Below are 23,314 nucleotides of genomic sequence, written 5' to 3' on the forward strand. Positions count from 1 at the left end.
AATGTTTTAAACACAGCAACAATATGTAACTAGTGTAGCACACCTATGAATAATAATATTTTAAAACATAGCAACAATATCAGACTAGTGTAACACACCTATGAATAACAATATTTTAAACACAGCAACAATATCAGACTGGTGTAACACACCTATGAATAACAATATTTTAAACACAGCAACAATATCAGACTAGTGTAACACACCTATGAATAACAATATTTTAAACATAGCAACAATATCAGACTAGTGTAGCACACCTATGAATAATAATATTTTAAACACAGCAACAATATCAGATTAGTGTAACACACCTATGAATAACAATATTTTAAACACAGCAACAATATCAGACTAGTGTAACACACCTATGAATAACAATATTTTAAACATAGCAACAATATCAGACTAGTATAACACACCTATGAATAACAATATTTTAAACACAGCAACAATATCAGACTAGTGTAACACACCTATGAATAACAATATTTTAAACACTGCAACAATATCAGACTAGTGTAACACACCTATGAATAACAATATTTTAAACACAGCAACAATATCAGACTAGTGTAACATAACTATGAATAACAATGTTTTAAACATAGCAACAATATCAGACTAGTGTAGCACACCTATGAATAACGATATTTTAAACACAGCAACAATATCAGACTGGTGTAACACACCTATGAATAACAATATTTTAAACACAGCAACAATATCAGACTAGTGTAGCACACCTATGAATAACAATATTTTAAACACAGCAACAATATCAGACTAGTGTAGCACACCTATGACTAACAATATTTTAAACACAGCAACAATATCAGACTAGTGTAACATAACTATGAATAACAATGTTTTAAACACAGCAACAATATCAGACTAGTGTAACACACCTATGAATAACAATATTTTAAACACAGCAACAATATCAGACTAGTGTAGCACACCTATGAATAACAATATTTTAAACATAGCAACACTATCAGACTAGTGTAGCACACCTATGAATAACAATATTTTAAACACAGCAACAATATCAGACTAGTGTAACACACCTATGAATAACAATATTTTAAACACAGCAACAATATCAGACTAGTGTAACATAACTATGAATAACAATGTTTTAAACATAGCAACAATATCAGACTAGTGTAGCACACCTATGAATAACAATATTTTAAACACAGCAACAATATCAGACTAGTGTAACACACCTATGAATAACAATATTTTAAACACAGCAACAATATCAGACTAGTGTAACACACCTATGAATAACAATATTTTAAACATAGCAACAATATCAGACTAGTGTAGCACACCTATGAATAATAATATTTTAAACACAGCAACAATATCAGATTAGTGTAACACACCTATGAATAACAATATTTTAAACACAGCAACAATATCAGACTAGTGTAACACACCTATGAATAACAATATTTTAAACATAGCAACAATATCAGACTAGTGTAGCACACCTATGAATAACAATATTTTAAACACAGCAACAATATCAGACTAGTATAACACACCTATGAATAACAATATTTTAAACACAGCAACAATATCAGACTAGTGTAACACACCTATGAATAACAATATTTTAAACATAGCAACAATATCAGACTAGTGTAACACACCTATGAATAACAATATTTAAACACAGCAACAATATCAGACTAGTGTAACATAACTATGAATAACAATGTTTTAAACATAGCAACAATATCAGACTAGTGTAGCACACCTATGAATAACGATATTTTAAACACAGCAACAATATCAGACTGGTGTAACACACCTATGAATAACAATATTTTAAACACAGCAACAATATCAGACTAGTGTAGCACACCTATGAATAACAATATTTTAAACACAGCAACAATATCAGACTAGTGTAACATAACTATGAATAACAATGTTTTAAACATAGCAACAATATCAGACTAGTGTAGCACACCTATGAATAACAATATTTTAAACACAGCAACAATATCAGACTAGTGTAACACACCTATGAATAACAATATTTTAAACATAGCAACAATATCAGACTAGTGTAGCACACCTATGAATAACAATATTTTAAACATAGCAACAATATCAGACTAGTGTAGCACACCTATGAATAACAATATTTTAAACACAGCAACAATATCAGACTAGTGTAACACACCTATGAATAACAATATTTTAAACACAGCAACAATATCAGACTAGTGTAACATAACTATGAATAACAATGTTTTAAACATAGCAACAATATCAGACTAGTGTAACATAACTATGAATAACAATGTTTTAAACATAGCAACAATATCAGACTAGTGTAGCACACCTATAAATAACAATATTTTAAACACAGCAACAATATCAGACTAGTGTAACATAACTATGAATAACAATGTTTTAAACATAGCAACAATATCAGACTAGTGTAGCACACCTATGAATAACAATATTTTAAACACAGCAACAATATCAGACTAGTGTAACACACCTATGAATAACAATATTTTAAACATAGCAACAATATCAGACTAGTGTAGCACACCTATGAATAACAATATTTTAAACACAGCAACAATATCAGACTAGTGTAACACACCTATGAATAACAATATTTTAAACACAGCAACAATATCAGACTAGTGTAACATAACTATGAATAACAATGTTTTAAACATAGCAACAATATCAGACTAGTGTAGCACACCTATGAATAACAATATTTTAAACACAGCAACAATATCAGACTAGTGTAACACACCTATGAATAACAATATTTTAAACATAGCAACAATATCAGACTAGTGTAACATAACTATGAATAACAATGTTTTAAACACAGCAACAATATCAGACTAGTGTAACACACCTATGAAAAACAATATTTTAAACACAGCAACAATATCAGACTAGTGTAGCACACCTATGAATAACAATATTTTAAACACAGCAACAATATGAAACTAGTGTAACATAACTATGAATAACAATATTTTAAACACAGCAACAATATCAGACTAGTGTAACACACCTATGAATAACAATATTTTAAACATAGCAACAATATGAGACTAGTGTAACACACCTATGAATAACGATATTTTAAACACAGCAACAATATCAGACTGGTGTAACACACCTATGAATAACAATATTTTAAACATAGCAACAATATCAGACTAGTGTAGCACACCTATGAATAATAATATTTTAAACACAGCAACAATATCAGATTAGTGTAACACACCTATGAATAACAATATTTTAAACACAGCAACAATATCAGACTAGTGTAACACACCTATGAATAACAATCTTTTAAACATAGCAACAATATCAGACTAGTGTAGCACACCTATGAATAACAATATTTTAAACACAGCAACAATATCAGACTAGTATAACACACCTATGAATAACAATATTTTAAACACAGCAACAATATCAGACTAGTGTAACACACCTATGAATAACAATATTTTAAACACTGCAACAATATCAGACTAGTGTAACACACCTATGAATAACAATATTTTAAACACAGCAACAATATCAGACTAGTGTAACATAACTATGAATAACAATGTTTTAAACATAGCAACAATATCAGACTAGTGTAGCACACCTATGAATAACGATATTTTAAACACAGCAACAATATCAGACTGGTGTAACACACCTATGAATAACAATATTTTAAACACAGCAACAATATCAGACTAGTGTAGCACACCTATGAATAACAATATTTTAAACACAGCAACAATATCAGACTAGTGTAACACACCTATGAATAACAATATTTTAAACACAGCAACAATATCAGACTAGTGTAACATAACTATGAATAACAATGTTTTAAACATAGCAACAATATCAGACTAGTGTAGCACACCTATGAATAACAATATTTTAAACACAGCAACAATATCAGACTAGTGTAACACACCTATGAATAACAATATTTTAAACATAGCAACAATATCAGACTAGTGTAGCACACCTATGAATAATAATATTTTAAACACAGCAACAATATCAGATTAGTGTAACACACCTATGAATAACAATATTTTAAACACAGCAACAATATCAGACTAGTGTAACACACCTATGAATAACAATATTTTAAACATAGCAACAATATCAGACTAGTGTAGCACACCTATGAATAACAATATTTTAAACACAGCAACAATATCAGACTAGTATAACACACCTATGAATAACAATATTTTAAACACAGCAACAATATCAGACTAGTGTAACACACCTATGAATAACAATATTTTAAACATAGCAACAATATCAGACTAGTGTAACACACCTATGAATAACAATATTTAAAACACAGCAACAATATCAGACTAGTGTAACATAACTATGAATAACAATGTTTTAAACATAGCAACAATATCAGACTAGTGTAGCACACCGATGAATAACGATATTTTAAACACAGCAACAATATCAGACTGGTGTAACACACCTATGAATAACAATATTTTAAACACAGCAACAATATCAGACTAGTGTAGCACACCTATGAATAACAATATTTTAAACACAGCAACAATATCAGACTAGTGTAACATAACTATGAATAACAATGTTTTAAACATAGCAACAATATCAGACTAGTGTAGCACACCTATGAATAACAATATTTTAAACACAGCAACAATATCAGACTAGTGTAACACACCTATGAATAACAATATTTTAAACATAGCAACAATATCAGACTAGTGTAGCACACCTATGAATAACAATATTTTAAACACAGCAACAATATCAGACTAGTGTAACACACCTATGAATAACAATATTTTAAACACAGCAACAATATCAGACTAGTGTAACATAACTATGAATAACAATGTTTTAAACATAGCAACAATATCAGACTAGTGTAACATAACTATGAATAACAATGTTTTAAACATAGCAACAATATCAGACTAGTGTAGCACACCTATGAATAACAATATTTTAAACACAGCAACAATATCAGACTAGTGTAACATAACTATGAATAACAATGTTTTAAACATAGCAACAATATCAGACTAGTGTAGCACACCTATGAATAACAATATTTTAAACACAGCAACAATATCAGACTAGTGTAACACACCTATGAATAACAATATTTTAAACATAGCAACAATATCAGACTAGTGTAGCACACCTATGAATAACAATATTTTAAACACAGCAACAATATCAGACTAGTGTAACACACCTATGAATAACAATATTTTAAACACAGCAACAATATCAGACTAGTGTAACATAACTATGAATAACAATGTTTTAAACATAGCAACAATATCAGACTAGTGTAGCACACCTATGAATAACAATATTTTAAACACAGCAACAATATCAGACTAGTGTAACACACCTATGAATAACAATATTTTAAACATAGCAACAATATCAGACTAGTGTAACATAACTATGAATAACAATGTTTTAAACACAGCAACAATATCAGACTAGTGTAACACACCTATGAAAAACAATATTTTAAACACAGCAACAATATCAGACTAGTGTAGCACACCTATGAATAACAATATTTTAAACACAGCAACAATATGAGACTAGTGTAACATAACTATGAATAACAATATTTTAAACACAGCAACAATATCAGACTAGTGTAACACACCTATGAATAACAATATTTTAAACATAGCATCAATATGAAACTAGTGTAACACACCTATGAATAACGATATTTTAAACACAGCAACAATATCAGACTGGTGTAACACACCTATGAATAACAATATTTTAAACATAGCAACAATATCAGACTAGTGTAGCACACCTATGAATAATAATATTTTAAACACAGCAACAATATCAGATTAGTGTAACACACCTATGAATAACAATATTTTAAACACAGCAACAATATCAGACTAGTGTAACACACCTATGAATAACAATCTTTTAAACATAGCAACAATATCAGACTAGTGTAGCACACCTATGAATAACAATATTTTAAACACAGCAACAATATCAGACTAGTATAACACACCTATGAATAACAATATTTTAAACACAGCAACAATATCAGACTAGTGTAACACACCTATGAATAACAATATTTTAAACACTGCAACAATATCAGACTAGTGTAACACACCTATGAATAACAATATTTTAAACACAGCAACAATATCAGACTAGTGTAACATAACTATGAATAACAATGTTTTAAACATAGCAACAATATCAGACTAGTGTAGCACACCTATGAATAACGATATTTTAAACACAGCAACAATATCAGACTGGTGTAACACACCTATGAATAACAATATTTTAAACACAGCAACAATATCAGACTAGTGTAGCACACCTATGAATAACAATATTTTAAACACAGCAACAATATCAGACTAGTGTAGCACACCTATGAATAACAATATTTTAAACACAGCAACAATATCAGACTAGTGTAACATAACTATGAATAACAATGTTTTAAACACAGCAACAATATCAGACTAGTGTAACACACCTATGAATAACAATATTTTAAACACAGCAACAATATCAGACTAGTGTAGCACACCTATGAATAACAATATTTTAAACATAGCAACACTATCAGACTAGTGTAGCACACCTATGAATAACAATATTTTAAACACAGCAACAATATCAGACTAGTGTAAAGCACCTATGAATAACAATATTTTAAACACAGCAACAATATCAGAGTAGTGTAACATAACTATGAATAACAATGTTTTAAACATAACAACAATATCAGACTAGTGTAGTACACCTATGAATAACAATATTTTAAACACAGCAACAATATCAGACTAGTGTAACACACCTATGAATAACAATATTTTAAACACAGCAACAATATCAGACTAGTGTAACACACCTGTGAATAACAATATTTTAAACACAGCAACAATATCAGACTAGTGTAACATAACTATGAATAACAATGTTTTAAACATAGCAACAATATCAGACTAGTGTAGCACACCTATGAATAACAATATTTTAAACACAGCAACAATATCAGACTAGTGTAACACACCTATGAATAACAATATTTTAAACACAGCAACAATATCAGACTAGTGTAACATAACTATGAATAACAATGTTTTAAACATAGCAACAATATGAAACTAGTGTAACATAACTATGAATAACAATATTTTAAACACAGCAACAATATCAGACTAGTGTAACACACCTATGAATAACAATATTTTAAACATAGCAACAATATCAGACTAGTGTAGCACACCTATGAATAACAATATTTTAAACACAGCAACAATATCAGACTAGTGTAACACATCTATGAATAACAATATTTTAAACACAGCAACAATATCAGACTAGTGTAACATAACTATGAATAACAATGTTTTAAACATAGCAACAATATCAGACTAGTGTAACATAACTATGAATAACAATGTTTTAAACATTGCAACAATATCAGACTAGTGTAGCACACCTATGAATAACAATATTTTAAACACAGCAACAATATCAGACTAGTGTAACACATCTATGAATAACAATATTTTAAACACAGCAACAATATCAGACTAGTGTAACATAACTATGAATAACAATATTTTAAACATAGCAACAATATCAGACTAGTGTAGCACACCTATGAATAATAATATTTTAAACATAGCAACAATATCAGACTAGTGTAACATAACTATGAATAACAATATTTTAAACATAGCAACAATATCAGACTAGTGTAACACACCTATGAATAACAATATTTTAAACATAGCAACAATATCAGACTAGTGTAACACACCTATGAATAACAATATTTTAAACACAGCAACAATATCAGACTAGTGTAACACACCTATGAATAACAATATTTTAAACACAGCAACAATATCAGACTAGTGTAACATAACTATGAATAACAATATTTTAAACACAGCAACAATATCAGACTAGTGTAACACACCTATGAATAACAATATTTTAAACACAGCAACAATATCAGACTAGTGTAACACACCTATGAATAACAATATTTTAAACACAGCAACAATATCAGACTAGTGTAACACACCTATGAATAACAATATTTTAAACATAGCAACAATATCAGACTAGTGTAGCACACCTATGAATAATAATATTTTAAACACAGCAACAATATCAGACTAGTGTAACACACCTATGAATAACAATATTTTAAACACAGCAACAATATCAGACTAGTGTAACACACCTATGAATAACAATATTTTAAACACAGCAACAATATCAGACTAGTGTAGCACACCTATGAATAACAATATTTTAAACACAGCAACAATATCAGACTAGTGTAACACACCTATGAATAACAATATTTTAAACACAGCAACAATATCAGACTAGTGTAACACACCTATGAATAACAATATTTTAAACACAGCAACAATATCAGACTAGTGTAACATAACTATGAATAACAATGTTTTAAACATAGCAACAATATCAGACTAGTGTAGCACACCTATGAATAACAATATTTTAAACACAGCAACAATATCAGACTAGTGTAACACACCTATGAATAACAATATTTTAAACACAGCAACAATATCAGACTAGTGTAACACACCTATGAATAACAATATTTTAAACACAGCAACAATATCAGACTAGTGTAACATAACTATGAATAACAATATTTTAAACACAGCAACAATATCAGACTAGTGTAACACACCTATGAATAACAATATTTTAAACACAGCAACAATATCAGACTAGTGTAACACACCTATGAATAACAATATTTTAAACACAGCAACAATATCAGACTAGTGTAACATAACCTATGAATAACAATATTTTAAACATAGCAACAATATCAGACTAGTGTAACATAACTATGAATAACAATATTTTAAACACAGCAACAATATCAGACTAGTGTAACACACCTATGAATAACAATATTTTAAACATAGCAACAATATCAGACTAGTGTAGCACACCTATGAATAACAATATTTTAAACACAGCAACAATATCAGACTAGTGTAACACACCTATGAATAACAATATTTTAAACACAGCAACAATATCAGACTAGTGTAACATAACTATGAATAACAATATTTTAAACATAGCAACAATATCAGACTAGTGTAACATAACTATGAATAACAATGTTTTAAACATAGCAACAATATCAGACTAGTGTAGCACACCTATGAATAACAATATTTTAAACACAGCAACAATATCAGACTAGTGTAACACACCTATGAATAACAATATTTTAAACACAGCAACAATATCAGACTAGTGTAACACAACTATGAATAACAATATTTTAAACATAGCAACAATATCAGACTAGTGTAACACACCTATGAATAACAATATTTTAAACATAGCAACAATATCAGACTAGTGTAACATAACTATGAATAACAATATTTTAAACATAGCAACAATATCAGACTAGTGTAACACACCTATGAATAACAATATTTTAAACACAGCAACAATATCAGACTAGTGTAACACACCTATGAATAACAATATTTTAAACACAGCAACAATATCAGACTAGTGTAACACACCTATGAATAACAATATTTTAAACACAGCAACAATATCAGACTAGTGTAACACACCTATGAATAACAATATTTTAAACACAGCAACAATATCAGACTAGTGTAACACACCTATGAATAACAATATTTTAAACACAGCAACAATATCAGACTAGTGTAACACACCTATGAATAACAATATTTTAAACACAGCAACAATATCAGACTAGTGTAACACACCTATGAATAACAATATTTTAAACACAGCAACAATATCAGACTAGTGTAACACACCTATGAATAACAATATTTTAAACACAGCAACAATATCAGACTAGTGTAACACACCTATGAATAACAATATTTTAAACACAGCAACAATATCAGACTAGTGTAACACACCTATGAATAACAATATTTTAAACACAGCAACAATATCAGACTAGTGTAACACACCTATGAATAACAATATTTTAAACACAGCAACAATATCAGACTAGTGTAACACACCTATGAATAACAATATTTTAAACAGACTAGCAACAATATCAGACTAGTGTAACACACCTATGAATAACAATATTTTAAACACAGCAACAATATCAGACTAGTGTAACACACCTATGAATAACAATATTTTAAACACAGCAACAATATCAGACTAGTGTAACACACCTATGAATAACAATATTTTAAACACAGCAACAATATCAGACTAGTGTAACACACCTATGAATAACAATATTTTAAACACAGCAACAATATCAGACTAGTGTAACACACCTATGAATAACAATATTTTAAACACAGCAACAATATCAGACTAGTGTAACACACCTATGAATAACAATATTTTAAACACAGCAACAATATCAGACTAGTGTAACACACCTATGAATAACAATATTTTAAACACAGCAACAATATCAGACTAGTGTAACATAACTATGAATAACAATATTTTAAACACAGCAACAATATCAGACTAGTGTAACACACCTATGAATAACAATATTTTAAACACAGCAACAATATCAGACTAGTGTAACACACCTATGAATAACAATATTTTAAACACAGCAACAATATCAGACTAGTGTAGCACACCTATGAATAACAATATTTTAAACACAGCAACAATATCAGACTAGTGTAGCACACCTATGAATAACAATATTTTAAACACAGCAACAATATCAGACTAGTGTAACACACCTATGAATAACAATATTTTAAACACAGCAACAATATCAGACTAGTGTAACACACCTATGAATAACAATATTTTAAACACAGCAACAATATCAGACTAGTGTAACACACCTATGAATAACAATATTTTAAACACAGCAACAATATCAGACTAGTGTAGCACACCTATGAATAACAATATTTTAAACACAGCAACAATATCAGACTAGTGTAACACACCTATGAATAACAATATTTTAAACACAGCAACAATATCAGACTAGTGTAACATAACTATGAATAACAATGTTTTAAACATAGCAACAATATCAGACTAGTGTAGCACACCTATGAATAACAATATTTTAAACACAGCAACAATATCAGACTAGTGTAACACACCTATGAATAACAATATTTTAAACACAGCAACAATATCAGACTAGTGTAACACACCTATGAATAACAATATTTTAAACACAGCAACAATATCAGACTAGTGTAACATAACTATGAATAACAATGTTTTAAACATAGCAACAATATCAGACTAGTGTAGCACACCTATGAATAACAATATTTTAAACACAGCAACAATATCAGACTAGTGTAGCACACCTATGAATAACAATATTTTAAACACAGCAACAATATCAGACTAGTGTAACACATCTATGAATAACAATATTTTAAACACAGCAACAATATCAGACTAGTGTAACATAACTATGAATAACAATATTTTAAACATAGCAACAATATCAGACTAGTGTAACATAACTATGAATAACAATGTTTTAAACATTGCAACAATATCAGACTAGTGTAACACACCTATGAATAACAATATTTTAAACACAGCAACAATATCAGACTAGTGTAACATAACTATGAATAACAATATTTTAAACATAGCAACAATATCAGACTAGTGTAGCACACCTATGAATAATAATATTTTAAACATAGCAACAATATCAGACTAGTGTAACATAACTATGAATAACAATATTTTAAACATAGCAACAATATCAGACTAGTGTAACACACCTATGAATAACAATATTTTAAACACAGCAACAATATCAGACTAGTGTAACACACCTATGAATAACAATATTTTAAACACAGCAACAATATCAGACTAGTGTAACACACCTATGAATAACAATATTTTAAACACAACAACAATATGTAACTAGTGTAACATAACTATGAATAGCAATATTTTAAACACAGCAACAATATCAGACTAGTGTAACACACCTATGAATAACAATGTTTTAAACACAGCAACAATATCAGACTAGTGTAGCACACCTATGAATAATAATATTTTAAACACAGCAACAATATCAGACTAGTGTAACACACCTATGAATAACAATGTTTTAAACACAGCAACAATATCAGACTAGTGTAACACACCTATGAATAACAATGTTTTAAACACAGCAACAATATGAAACTAGTGTAACATAACTATGAATAACAATGTTTTAAACATAGCAACAATATGAAACTAGTGTAACATAACTATGAATAACAATATTTTAAACATAGCAACAATATGAAACTAGTGTAACATAACTATGAATAATAATATTTTAAACATAGCAACAATATCAGACTAGTGTTACACACCTATGAATAACAATGTTTTAAACACAGCAACAATATCAGGCTAGTGTAACACACCTATGAATAACAATGTTTTAAACACAGCAACAATATGAAACTAGTGTAACATAACTATGAATAACAATATGTCCTGTAGCTTTACTATTTATAGTGTAATTCTCTTCCCCCAAAAAAAAGAAACAACAAAAAACAACACAACAACTAAGATAATGGAAGTGGTCTAAATAACTCAAAGTAAATTTTGAAAGATCAAACCTTCCAAAATATAGTTTAACTTTAATAACTGTTCGGTTATCATAGATTGAAATAGAATAAAGTACAACCGGTTCATATGCGTCGTTCACCTAACCGTATTTCTAAACAGAGCAAACCTCTGTCATATCCTCTGACAGTTTGTTTATTAGTCCTTGTGTCATCCAAGAACTAGGTAGTTCCATGGAAGTAAGACACTGCAGGTCTGTTCAATAGTTTTCATACCACCTAAGGACTAGGTAATATATCCTTGAAAGTAATACCCCCTGTTTGTTTGTCTTTATGAAATGACCAGTCCTGCCAAAGAGTTAACATTGATGATGTTCATAACACAAGCACAAACTGACCGAAAACAGATCCAATATAACACAAGCACAAACTGACCAGAAACAGATCCAATATAATACAAGCACAAACTGACCAGAAACAGATCCAATATAACACAAGCACAACTGACCAGAAACACATCCAATATAACACAAGCACAAATTGACCAGAAACATACACAATATAGCACAAGCACAAATTGACCAGAAGCAGATACAATATAACATAAACACAAACTGATGAGAAACATACATAATATAACACGAGCACAAATTGACCAGAAACAGATCCAATATAATACAAGCACAAACTGACCAGAAACAGATCCAATATAACACAAGCACAACTGACCAGAAACACATTCAATATAACACAAGCACAAATTGACCAGAAGCAGATACAATATAACATAAGCACAAACTGACCAGAAATAGAACCTATATAACACAAGCACAAACTGATGAGAAACATATATAATATAACACGAGCACAAATTGACCAGAAGCAGATACAATATAACATAAGCACAAACTGACCAGAAATAGAACCTATATAACACAAGCACAAACTGATGAGAAACATACATAATATAACACGAGCACAAATTGACCAGAAGCAGATACAATATAACATAAGCACAAACTGACCAGAAATAGAACCTATATAACACAAGCACAAACTGATCAGAAACATACACAATATAGCACAAGCACAAACTGACCAGAAACATACACAATATAGCGCAAGCACAAACTAACCAGAAACATACACAATATAGCACAAGCACAAACTGACCAGAAACATACACAATATAACACAAGCACAAACTGACCAGAAACATACACAGTATGACATAAGCACAAACTGACCAGAAACATACACAATATAACACAAGAACAAACTGATCAGAAACATACACAATATAGCACAAGCACAAACTGACCAGAAACATACACAATATAGCGCAAGCACAAACTAACCAGAAACATACACAATATAGCACAAGCACAAACTGACCAGAAACATACACAATATAACACAAGCACAAACTGACCTGAAACATACACACTATAGCACAAGCACAAACTGGCCAGAAACATACACAGTATAACATAAGCACAAACTGACCAGAAACAGACCCAACCGTTTTATAAATATCCATAGGATATAAGAACTGTATAAAACGATCATTATATAAAAACACACATGCAACTACATTAATTTAGTGGATGAACACATTATAGTGTAAAAACACAGGTGCACACAACACATCAACTCAAAAGAAGTTCACGACGTAATTCTTTATTTATCATATCTTTAAAACAAAACTATCGTATTTCAGTTAAAAATAATTACATCAAATGCTAATTACGTTTTGGAACAAATAATATTATTGCTGTTAAGACTATAAGTGATTTTTAAATAATAAAAAATATTTGTAATTAATACAACTATTTCTATCTATGTGTGTCTGTCTGTACACAGTTAGAACATGCTTAAATGTTCAACAACTTATTTTATTAACTTACTTATTGTACAAGACAATGTCAGGTCTCCAAATATGGTCAGAAGGCACGTGCAACATGTCTACTCCGCCATATTCCTTTGGATCCCATCGAAGTTTGTAATCTTCCCAATACTGGAATACAACTTAACATTAGTTTTGATCCACGATGATGACGTAACGTTTAGTACGTCATGATTTACATTTTTGTTCGCTTGTTTTTTGAATTTCGCGTAAAGCTACAAACTCCTAATTTAGCAGTGTAAGACTAGAGGGAAGGCAGCTAGTCATCACCACCCACCGCCAACTCTTGGGCTACTCTTTTACCAACGAATAGTGGGATTGACCGTCACTTTATAAGGCCCACGTGACAGAAAGGGTGAGCATATTTGGTGTGACGGGGATTCGAACCCGCGACCCTCGAATTACGAGTCGAGTGCCTCAACTACCTGGCTTTCCACAAAAATACAGAATAATATACGAATATACTAACTACTATTTCATCACACGTTTTTGTACCCCATTATAAATACATAAATAATATTATTAAACAAAGTAATTCAATAAGAAAACGTTAAAAATAGATAAATAAAAATGGTAGAGAAAAAATCACTCTGTGAACGAACAGTTTGTGAAATACAACCTTAAATCATAAAACGGAGTAGGTACAAAGATTAGAACAAACACAAATTATGATGTTTATAAATTACTATCGCTACTTGGGTGTTTAAAATTTTAAAATCCCTGAATAATATAAATAGTATATATTACAACTAGATTAAAATAATTAAATTATAGATGGCGTAGTTTGTAAACTTATCTTGACTATAATTCTTTGCACTCACCTGTTCAACCCAAACGTTTGTTGTCATGATTTGTTCCTTCAAATTCTGAAACGTAAAAAAACATATATAAATACACATGTATCTATCCTAGCAGATATGCACGTGAGATGTAGGGCTCGAGCTGTAAGAAGTTATCAAATCACTTGTGTTATATTTATTGGTTCTACTGAGAAAGACCATAATTTCGTATTATCTGAGGCCACATCTAAACTTAGTGTTTGTATGTATTCAGAACTTTTTTTTTCGATTGTCCTTTCCATTATCGATAAGTTTTTCTTACGTACTGTCTTTGGCATGGTCACACTTTTATTGATGTGTAAAATACGAAAAAAAACCCAACCCAATCATGCGTATGTTTAAATGTTCATAAAGCAGAGACACAGTCGATAGGTATTGTTATGAAGTGTTTATGTCAGTATGTAATGGTTTATAAGCTTTGCATTTTGCGTTGTTAGACTCAACCACTTATTTCAGTAGAGCTTCGAAAGATGAAAATAAGAAAAGGGAAAATAAAATTAAAAAACGTTTTTAGCATTTAACAGCGAAAATGTGAACACTCTGAAATTAGCTTAAATACTAGCTGGTCAAAAGTTTAAGACCATACCAAAAAGAAGCCCTAAACAGGGTAGGAAATGCCCAACAAGAGGTCTCAGTAGTGAGTTGCACGGCCGTCATTGCAAATGACTGCAAACATTCCCTTTGACATGGTCGATTTAAGCGTTTGCAGAAGGCTGGCTGGAATGTTATTCGAAGTGGTGAAGATGGCTTCACGAAGATCATGCACTGTTTGGAGTTGACGTCCATTTCTATAGACTTCCCTTGCCATCCACCTCCAAACATTTTCAAAGGGGTTCATTTCAGGCGAACACGCTGGATGGTCCAAAAGAATCACGTTATTCGCCATGAAAAAGTCCTGCGGGCATTGTGGATTACAGCGTTGTCCTGTTGAAAGATCCAGTCATTTCCACACAAACGAGGGTCTTCATTCAATAAGGATGCTCTCTCCAACATGCTGCTGTTTGACGTCACTGTATAACCTAAAGCTCCATTGTTCCATGGAAGGAGAAAGCACCCCAGATCATGATGGAACCTACTTCACTGTGTCGTGAAGAAAATGTCTCCGATCGGATATCCGTATCTTGCCAGTAACGTTGGAAGTCATCTGAACCATCCAGGTTAAATTTTTTCTCATCAGAGAACAAAACCTTCGGCCACTTTTCTGTGTTCTATGTTTGGTGCTTCTCAGCAACGTTTAACTGAGCTGTTTCTTGGTGTGGAAGGAGGCGTAGCCTTTGAAGACGTTTACGTAGATGCCGTCTTATTGTTCTTGAGCTGCATTCTGCATCGTAAGGGCCTTAATGTGATTCGATGATCGGCTAGTGTCTTGCCGGACAACCCGTCGAATCCTCCTGCTCAACGCCGGCGACATTTTCTTGGGCCGACCACTTGAAATTCTCGTTCCGTATCCCTCAGGATCTTTTAAGAAATTTACAACATCAGTTTTACTACACCCAATCTCACGTTGAGAGAGACCTTGCTTTTGCAGCTCGACAACTCTGCCACGTTCAAACTCTGTCAACTTTTAAACTTTGCCGTGTTTTTACCCAAAGTAACACAGGAGATGTCAGTGGGAGATGTTGACAACGCTAATGCTCGAACACAAATAACTAAATTTCGTTACGTGTTTACCGATTAACGCTTCGTTTCAGCATGGTCTTAAACTTTTGACCTTCTAGTATTTAGGCTAATTTCACGGTGTTCACATTTTCCATATGAAATACTAAAAGGTTTTTTATTTTTATTTTCCCTTTTCTTGTTTTCATCTTTCGAAGCTCTACTCAAATAAGTGGTTGAGTCAAACAACGCAAAATGCATATTTTTTCTTTATGTTCATTGGCCTTAAGATTTTGGCCACCAGTGTATCTTGGTATCCCAGGGGGTGCTATTTTAGGGTGAGCCTCTACTCTTCATTTAAGATAGTATTTATTGATGTTTGGTCATTTCTTTAGAATTATTGTATTTTGTACGGGTATACTGTGGTTTTTGTTTAATTACAATGGTGGTAAACGTGGGAGGGTTTCTTTATTATGTTCAGTAAATCTGGTTTCCAATTTTCTATCTGTTTCTTCGATGTAAAACTCTGGACATTTTCTGCATGTTGTTTTATAAGTGACTGTTGGAATTCTATGTTATTGGTTTTTAATAATGATTTTAGTGCTGGAATCTGTGTGACATCAACAGAAAGTTTGTTTTATTTTAAGTGTTGGTTATTTTTGAGCTGATATCAGTGATAAATGATAAATTAATGTTGTTTGGTGTATTTTTGTCGATTTTGTTTGTGAGTTCAGTTTTAGGTTTTTGTTCTGGTGATTGTGTAGAAATGTTTTAATGATGTTTAGAAGATATTTGTTGCTGTGATTGGAGGGATCCTTATAGAGGTGATTCATTCATCGATGTATTCAGTTGAACAAAGTATTGAAGCTGTGTGTATAAGATTTATAGTATATTGACTTTTTATTTGGATTCATGGGTAGAATTACAGGGGATCACTTCTGGTTCATGGGTAGAATTACAGGGATCACTTCTGGTTCATGGGTAGAATTACAGGGATCACTTCTGGTTCATGGGTAGAATTACAGGGATCACTTCTGGTTCATGGGTAGAATTACAGGGATCACTTCTGGTTCATGGGTAGAATTACAGGGATCACTTCTGGTTCATGGGTAGAATTACAGGGATCACTTCTGGTTCATGGGTAGAATTACAGGGATCACTTCTGGTTCATGGGTAGAATTACAGGGGATCACTTCTGGTTCATGGGTAGAATTACAGGGATCACTTCTGGTTCATGTGTAGAATTACAGGGGATCACTTCTGGTTCATGGGTAGAATTACAAAATCACTTCTGGTTCATGGGTAGAATTACAGGGGATCACTTCTGGTTCATGGGTAGAATTACAGGGGATCACTTCTGGTGAATTTTGGTTTTGTTAGATATGATAATGTCAGGGTTGATAAACACAAGTGTTTGTTATTTTCATATTTAATGGTGAATGGAGTTTATGTGTTCGGAGAAAACTTTTATGTGTTTCATAGAAATGGAGCCAGCAGAGGTATTATCGGCGTGTCTCTACCAGTATAGTGGAGGATAAACTGTGGATTGTATGGATTGTGTTTCAATCTTCTCGTATAGTGGAGGATAAACTGTGGATTGTATGGATTGTGTTTCAATCTTACCAGTATAGTGGAGGATAAACTGTGGATTGTATGGATTGTTTTTCAATCTTACCAGTATAGTGGAGGATAAATTGTGGATTCTATGGATTGTGTTTCAATCTTACCCTTATAGCGGAGGATGAATTGTGGATTGTATGGATTGTGTTTCAATCTTACCAGCATAGTAGAGGATAAATTGTGGATTCTATGGCTTGTGTTTCAATCTTACCAGTATAGTGGAGGATAAATTGTGGATTCTATGGATTGTGTTTCAATCTTACCAGTATAGTGGAGGATAAACTGTGGATTGTATGGATTGTGTTTCAATCTTACCAGTATAGTGGAGGATAAACTGTGGATTGTATGGATTGTGTTTCAATCTTACCAGTATAGTGGAGGATAAACTGTGGATTGTATGGATTGTGTTTCAATCTTACCAGTATAGTGGAGGATAAACTGTGGATTGTATGGATTGTGGATCAATCTTACCAGTATAGTGGAGGATAAACTGTGAATTGTATGGATTGTGTTTCAATCTTACCAGTATGGTGGAGGATAAATTGTGGATTCTATGGCTTATGTTTCAATCTTACCAGTATGGTGGAGGATAAATTGTGGATTGTGTGGATTGTGTTTCAATCTTACCAGTATAGTGGAGGATAAACTGTGGATTGTATGGATTGTGTATCAATCTTACCAGTATAGTGGAGGATAAACTGTGGATTGTATGGATTGTGTTTCAATCTTACCAGTATAGTGGAGGATAAACTGTGGATTGTATGGATTGTGTTTCAATCTTACCAGTATAGTGGAGGATAAACTGTGGATTGTATGGATTGTGTTTCAATCTTACCAGTATGGTGGAGGATAAATTGTGGATTCTATGGCTTGTGTTTCAATCTTACCAGTATAGTGGAGGATAAATTGTGGATTCTATGGCTTGTGTTTCAATCTTACCAGTATAGTGGAGGATAAATTGTGGATTCTATGGATTGTGTTTCAATCTTACCAGTATAGTAGAGGATAAACTGTGGATCGTATGGATTGTGTTTCAATCTTACCAGTATAGTGGAGGATAAATTGTGGATTCTATGGCTTGTGTTTCAATCTTACCAGTATAGTGGAGGATAAATTGTGGATTCTATGGATTGTGTTTCAATCTTACCAGTATAGTGGAGAATAAACTGTGGATTCTATGGATTGTGTTTCAATCTTACCAGTATAGTGGAGGATAAACTGTGGATTGTATGGATTGTGTATCAATCTTACCAGTATGGTGGAGGATAAACTGTGGATTGTATGGATTGTGTTTCAATCTTACCAGTATAGTGGAGGATAAACTGTGTATTGTATGGATTGTGTTTCAATCTTACCAGTATGGTGGAGGATAAACTGTGGATTGTATGGATTGTGTTTCAATCTTACCAGTATGGTGGAGGATAAACTGTGGATTGTATGGATTGTGTTTCAATCTTACCAGTATAGTGGAGGATAAACTGTGGATTGTATGGATTGTGTATCAATCTTACCAGTATAGTGGAGGATAAACTGTGGATTGTATGGATTGTGTTTCAATCTTACCAGTATAGTGGAGGATAAACTGTGGATTGTATGGATTGTGTTTCAATCTTACCAGTATAGTGGAGGATAAACTGTATATTGTATGGATTGTGTTTCAATCTTACCAGTATGGTGGAGGATAAATTGTGGATTCTATGGATTGTGTTTCAATCTTACCAGTATAGTGGATAAATTGTGGAGGATAATCTTACCAGTATAGTGGAGGATTTGTGGATTCTATGGATTGTGTTTCAATCTTACCAGTATAGTGGAGGATAAACTGTGGATTGTATGGATTGTGTTTCAATCTTACCAGTATAGTGGAGGATAAATTGTGGATTCTATGGCTTGTGTTTCAATCTTACCAGTATGGTGGAGGATAAATTGTGGATTCTATGGATTGTGTTTCAATCTTACCAGTATAGTGGAGAATAAACTGTGGATTCTATGGATTGTGTTTCAATCTTACCAGTATAGTGGAGGATAAACTGTGGATTGTATGGATTGTGTATCAATCTTACCAGTATGGTGGAGGATAAATGGTGGATTGTGTGGATTGTGTTTCAATCTTACCAGTATGGTGGAGGATAAACTGTGGATTGTATGGATTGTGTTTCAATGTGGTCATAAACATGTTAGCGAGAACAGGTGAAGCAGAATTGTCTGTGTTTAAACCATCTGTTTGAAGAAAGTCTTTGTCGTTTTTGTTGTCAAACTGTAGCATATGTTACCTGCCAAACTGTGGCATATGTAACCCGTCAAACTGGAGTATGTATAACCTGTCAAAGTATGCCATATGTTACCTGTCAAGCTGTGACTCAGGTTACCTAGCTAGATTCATATCAAACCGATCTTTCAAACAAAAACATGTTATGTATCTTACCTTCAGACGATTAAGAAAGTGAAGACTTTATAAATCCTATAAGGATGATTCTCTGATACCATATGTTAACTATATTTCTGACAAACTAAATTACTATGATTTTTTACCATAAACTTGGTCGTTTTCGAAATTTTTCTGGAAATAATTTTATGATAATTTTTATGTAAACTTTTGCGTTTTTTCAGTAACAACAATACATTTCTTTCATGTTTGTTTTTCATGTAATTTCACGATTCTAAAACTAGATTTCTAATTTTTAATCAGTGCTAAATTATACCTCTTTAAAATGCTAGATTTATAGTTACTCTAATTATATATGTTTGAGTAGATAAAATAGGCACATTTTTATGATTTACAAACCAAAACCGTATTATTTAAATCGGCGGTATTGATTTTGTTATTAATACTAATGAACCTAACAAAGAACCCTGTATGTTGTTACTGTTTGAATTCATCACTTTTTCCAACAGAAAACAAAATTAACATGAAGTAAACCTGAACATGTAATATCATAGCAACATATGTACTGAGGTATTAACATGTGACTTAAATATAACACTTACACACTTTAATATAACAGTTACACTAAAGTATTAGTACAGACTCTTTAATATAACAAGTTAACTCAAGTATTAGTACAGACACTTTAATATAACAGTTACACTAAAGTATTAGTGCAGACTCTTTAATATAACAAGTTAACTCAAGTATTAGTACAGACACTTTAATATAACAATTTAACTCAAGTATTAGTACAGGCACTTTAATATAACAGTTACACTAAACTATTAGTACAGACACTTTAATATAACAAGTTAACTAAAGTATTAGTACAGGCACTTTAATATAACAATTACACTAAAGTATTAGTACAGACACTTTAATATAACAGTTACACTAAAGTATTAGTACAGGCACTTTAATATAACAAGTTAACTAAAGTATTAGTACAGACACTTTAATATAACAGTTACACTAAAGTATTAGTACAGACACTTTAATATAACAAGTTAACTAAAGTATTAGTACAGGCACTTTAATATAACAGTTACACTAAAGTATTAGTATAGACACTTTAATATAACAGTTACACTAAAGTATTAGTACAGACACTTTAATATAACAGTTACACTAAAGTATTAGTATAGACACTTTAATATAACAAGTTAACTAAAGTATTAGTACAGACACTTTAATATAACAATTACACTAAAGTATTAGTACAGACACTTTAATATAACAGTTACACTAAAGTATTAGTACAGGCACTTTAATATAACAATTACACTAAATTAGTATTAATATAACAGTACAGACACTTTAATATAACAGTTACACTAAAGTATTAGTACAGACACTTTAATATAACAGTTACACTAAAGTATTAGTACAGACACTTTAATATAACAGTTACACTAAAGTATTAGTACAGACACTTTAATATAACAGTTACACTAAAGTATTAGTACAGACACTTTAATATAACAGTTACACTAAAGTATTAGTACAGACACTTTAATATAACAGTTACACTAAAGTATTAGTACAGACACTTTAATATAACAGTTACACTAAAGTATTAGTACAGACACTTTAATATAACAGTTACACTAAAGTATTAGTACAGACACTTTAATATAACAGTTACACTAAAGTATTAGTACAGACACTTTAATATAACAGTTACACTAAAGTATTAGTACAGACACTTTAATATAACAGTTACACTAAAGTATTAGTACAGACACTTTAATATAACAGTTACACTAAAGTATTAGTTTACAGACACTTTAATATAACAATTACACTAAAGTATTAGTACAGACACTTTAATATAACAGTTACACTAAAGTATTAGTACAGACACTTTAATATAACAGTTACACTAAAGTATTAGTACAGACACTTTAATATAACAAGTTAACTAAAGTATTAGTACAGACACTTTAATATAACAGTTACACTAAAGTATTAGTACAGACACTTTAATATAACAGTTACACTAAAGTATTAGTACAGACACTTTAATATAACAGTTACACTAAAGTATTAGTACAGACACTTTAATATAACAGTTACACTAAAGTATTAGTACAGACACTTTAATATAACAGTTACACTAAAGTATTAGTACAGACACTTTAATATAACAGTTACACTAAAGTATTAGTACAGACACTTTAATATAACAGTTACACTAAAGTATTAGTACAGACACTTTAATATAACAGTTACACTAAAGTATTAGTACAGACACTTTAAT

General features: G+C 31.3%; 1 protein-coding gene across 1 annotated transcript in view; it reads right to left on the minus strand.

Annotated features, from left to right (window-relative positions):
* The window catches only part of LOC143231757 (acetylcholine receptor subunit alpha-like), an 88,598-nt gene that overhangs the window by 15,122 nt on the left and 50,162 nt on the right, over window positions 1-23,314 (minus strand). Inside the window, exons 3-4 of the mRNA XM_076466396.1 lie at window positions 15,393-15,437; window positions 14,573-14,682 (exon numbers count right to left, since the gene is read on the minus strand). Of these exons, the coding sequence (XP_076322511.1) occupies window positions 14,573-14,682; window positions 15,393-15,437 (155 nt within the window). The remainder of the gene's footprint in view (window positions 1-14,572; window positions 14,683-15,392; window positions 15,438-23,314) is intronic.

This window comes from Tachypleus tridentatus, chromosome 11 (assembly GCF_004210375.1).
Source record: "Tachypleus tridentatus isolate NWPU-2018 chromosome 11, ASM421037v1, whole genome shotgun sequence".
Lineage (NCBI taxonomy): Eukaryota > Metazoa > Arthropoda > Merostomata > Xiphosura > Limulidae > Tachypleus > Tachypleus tridentatus.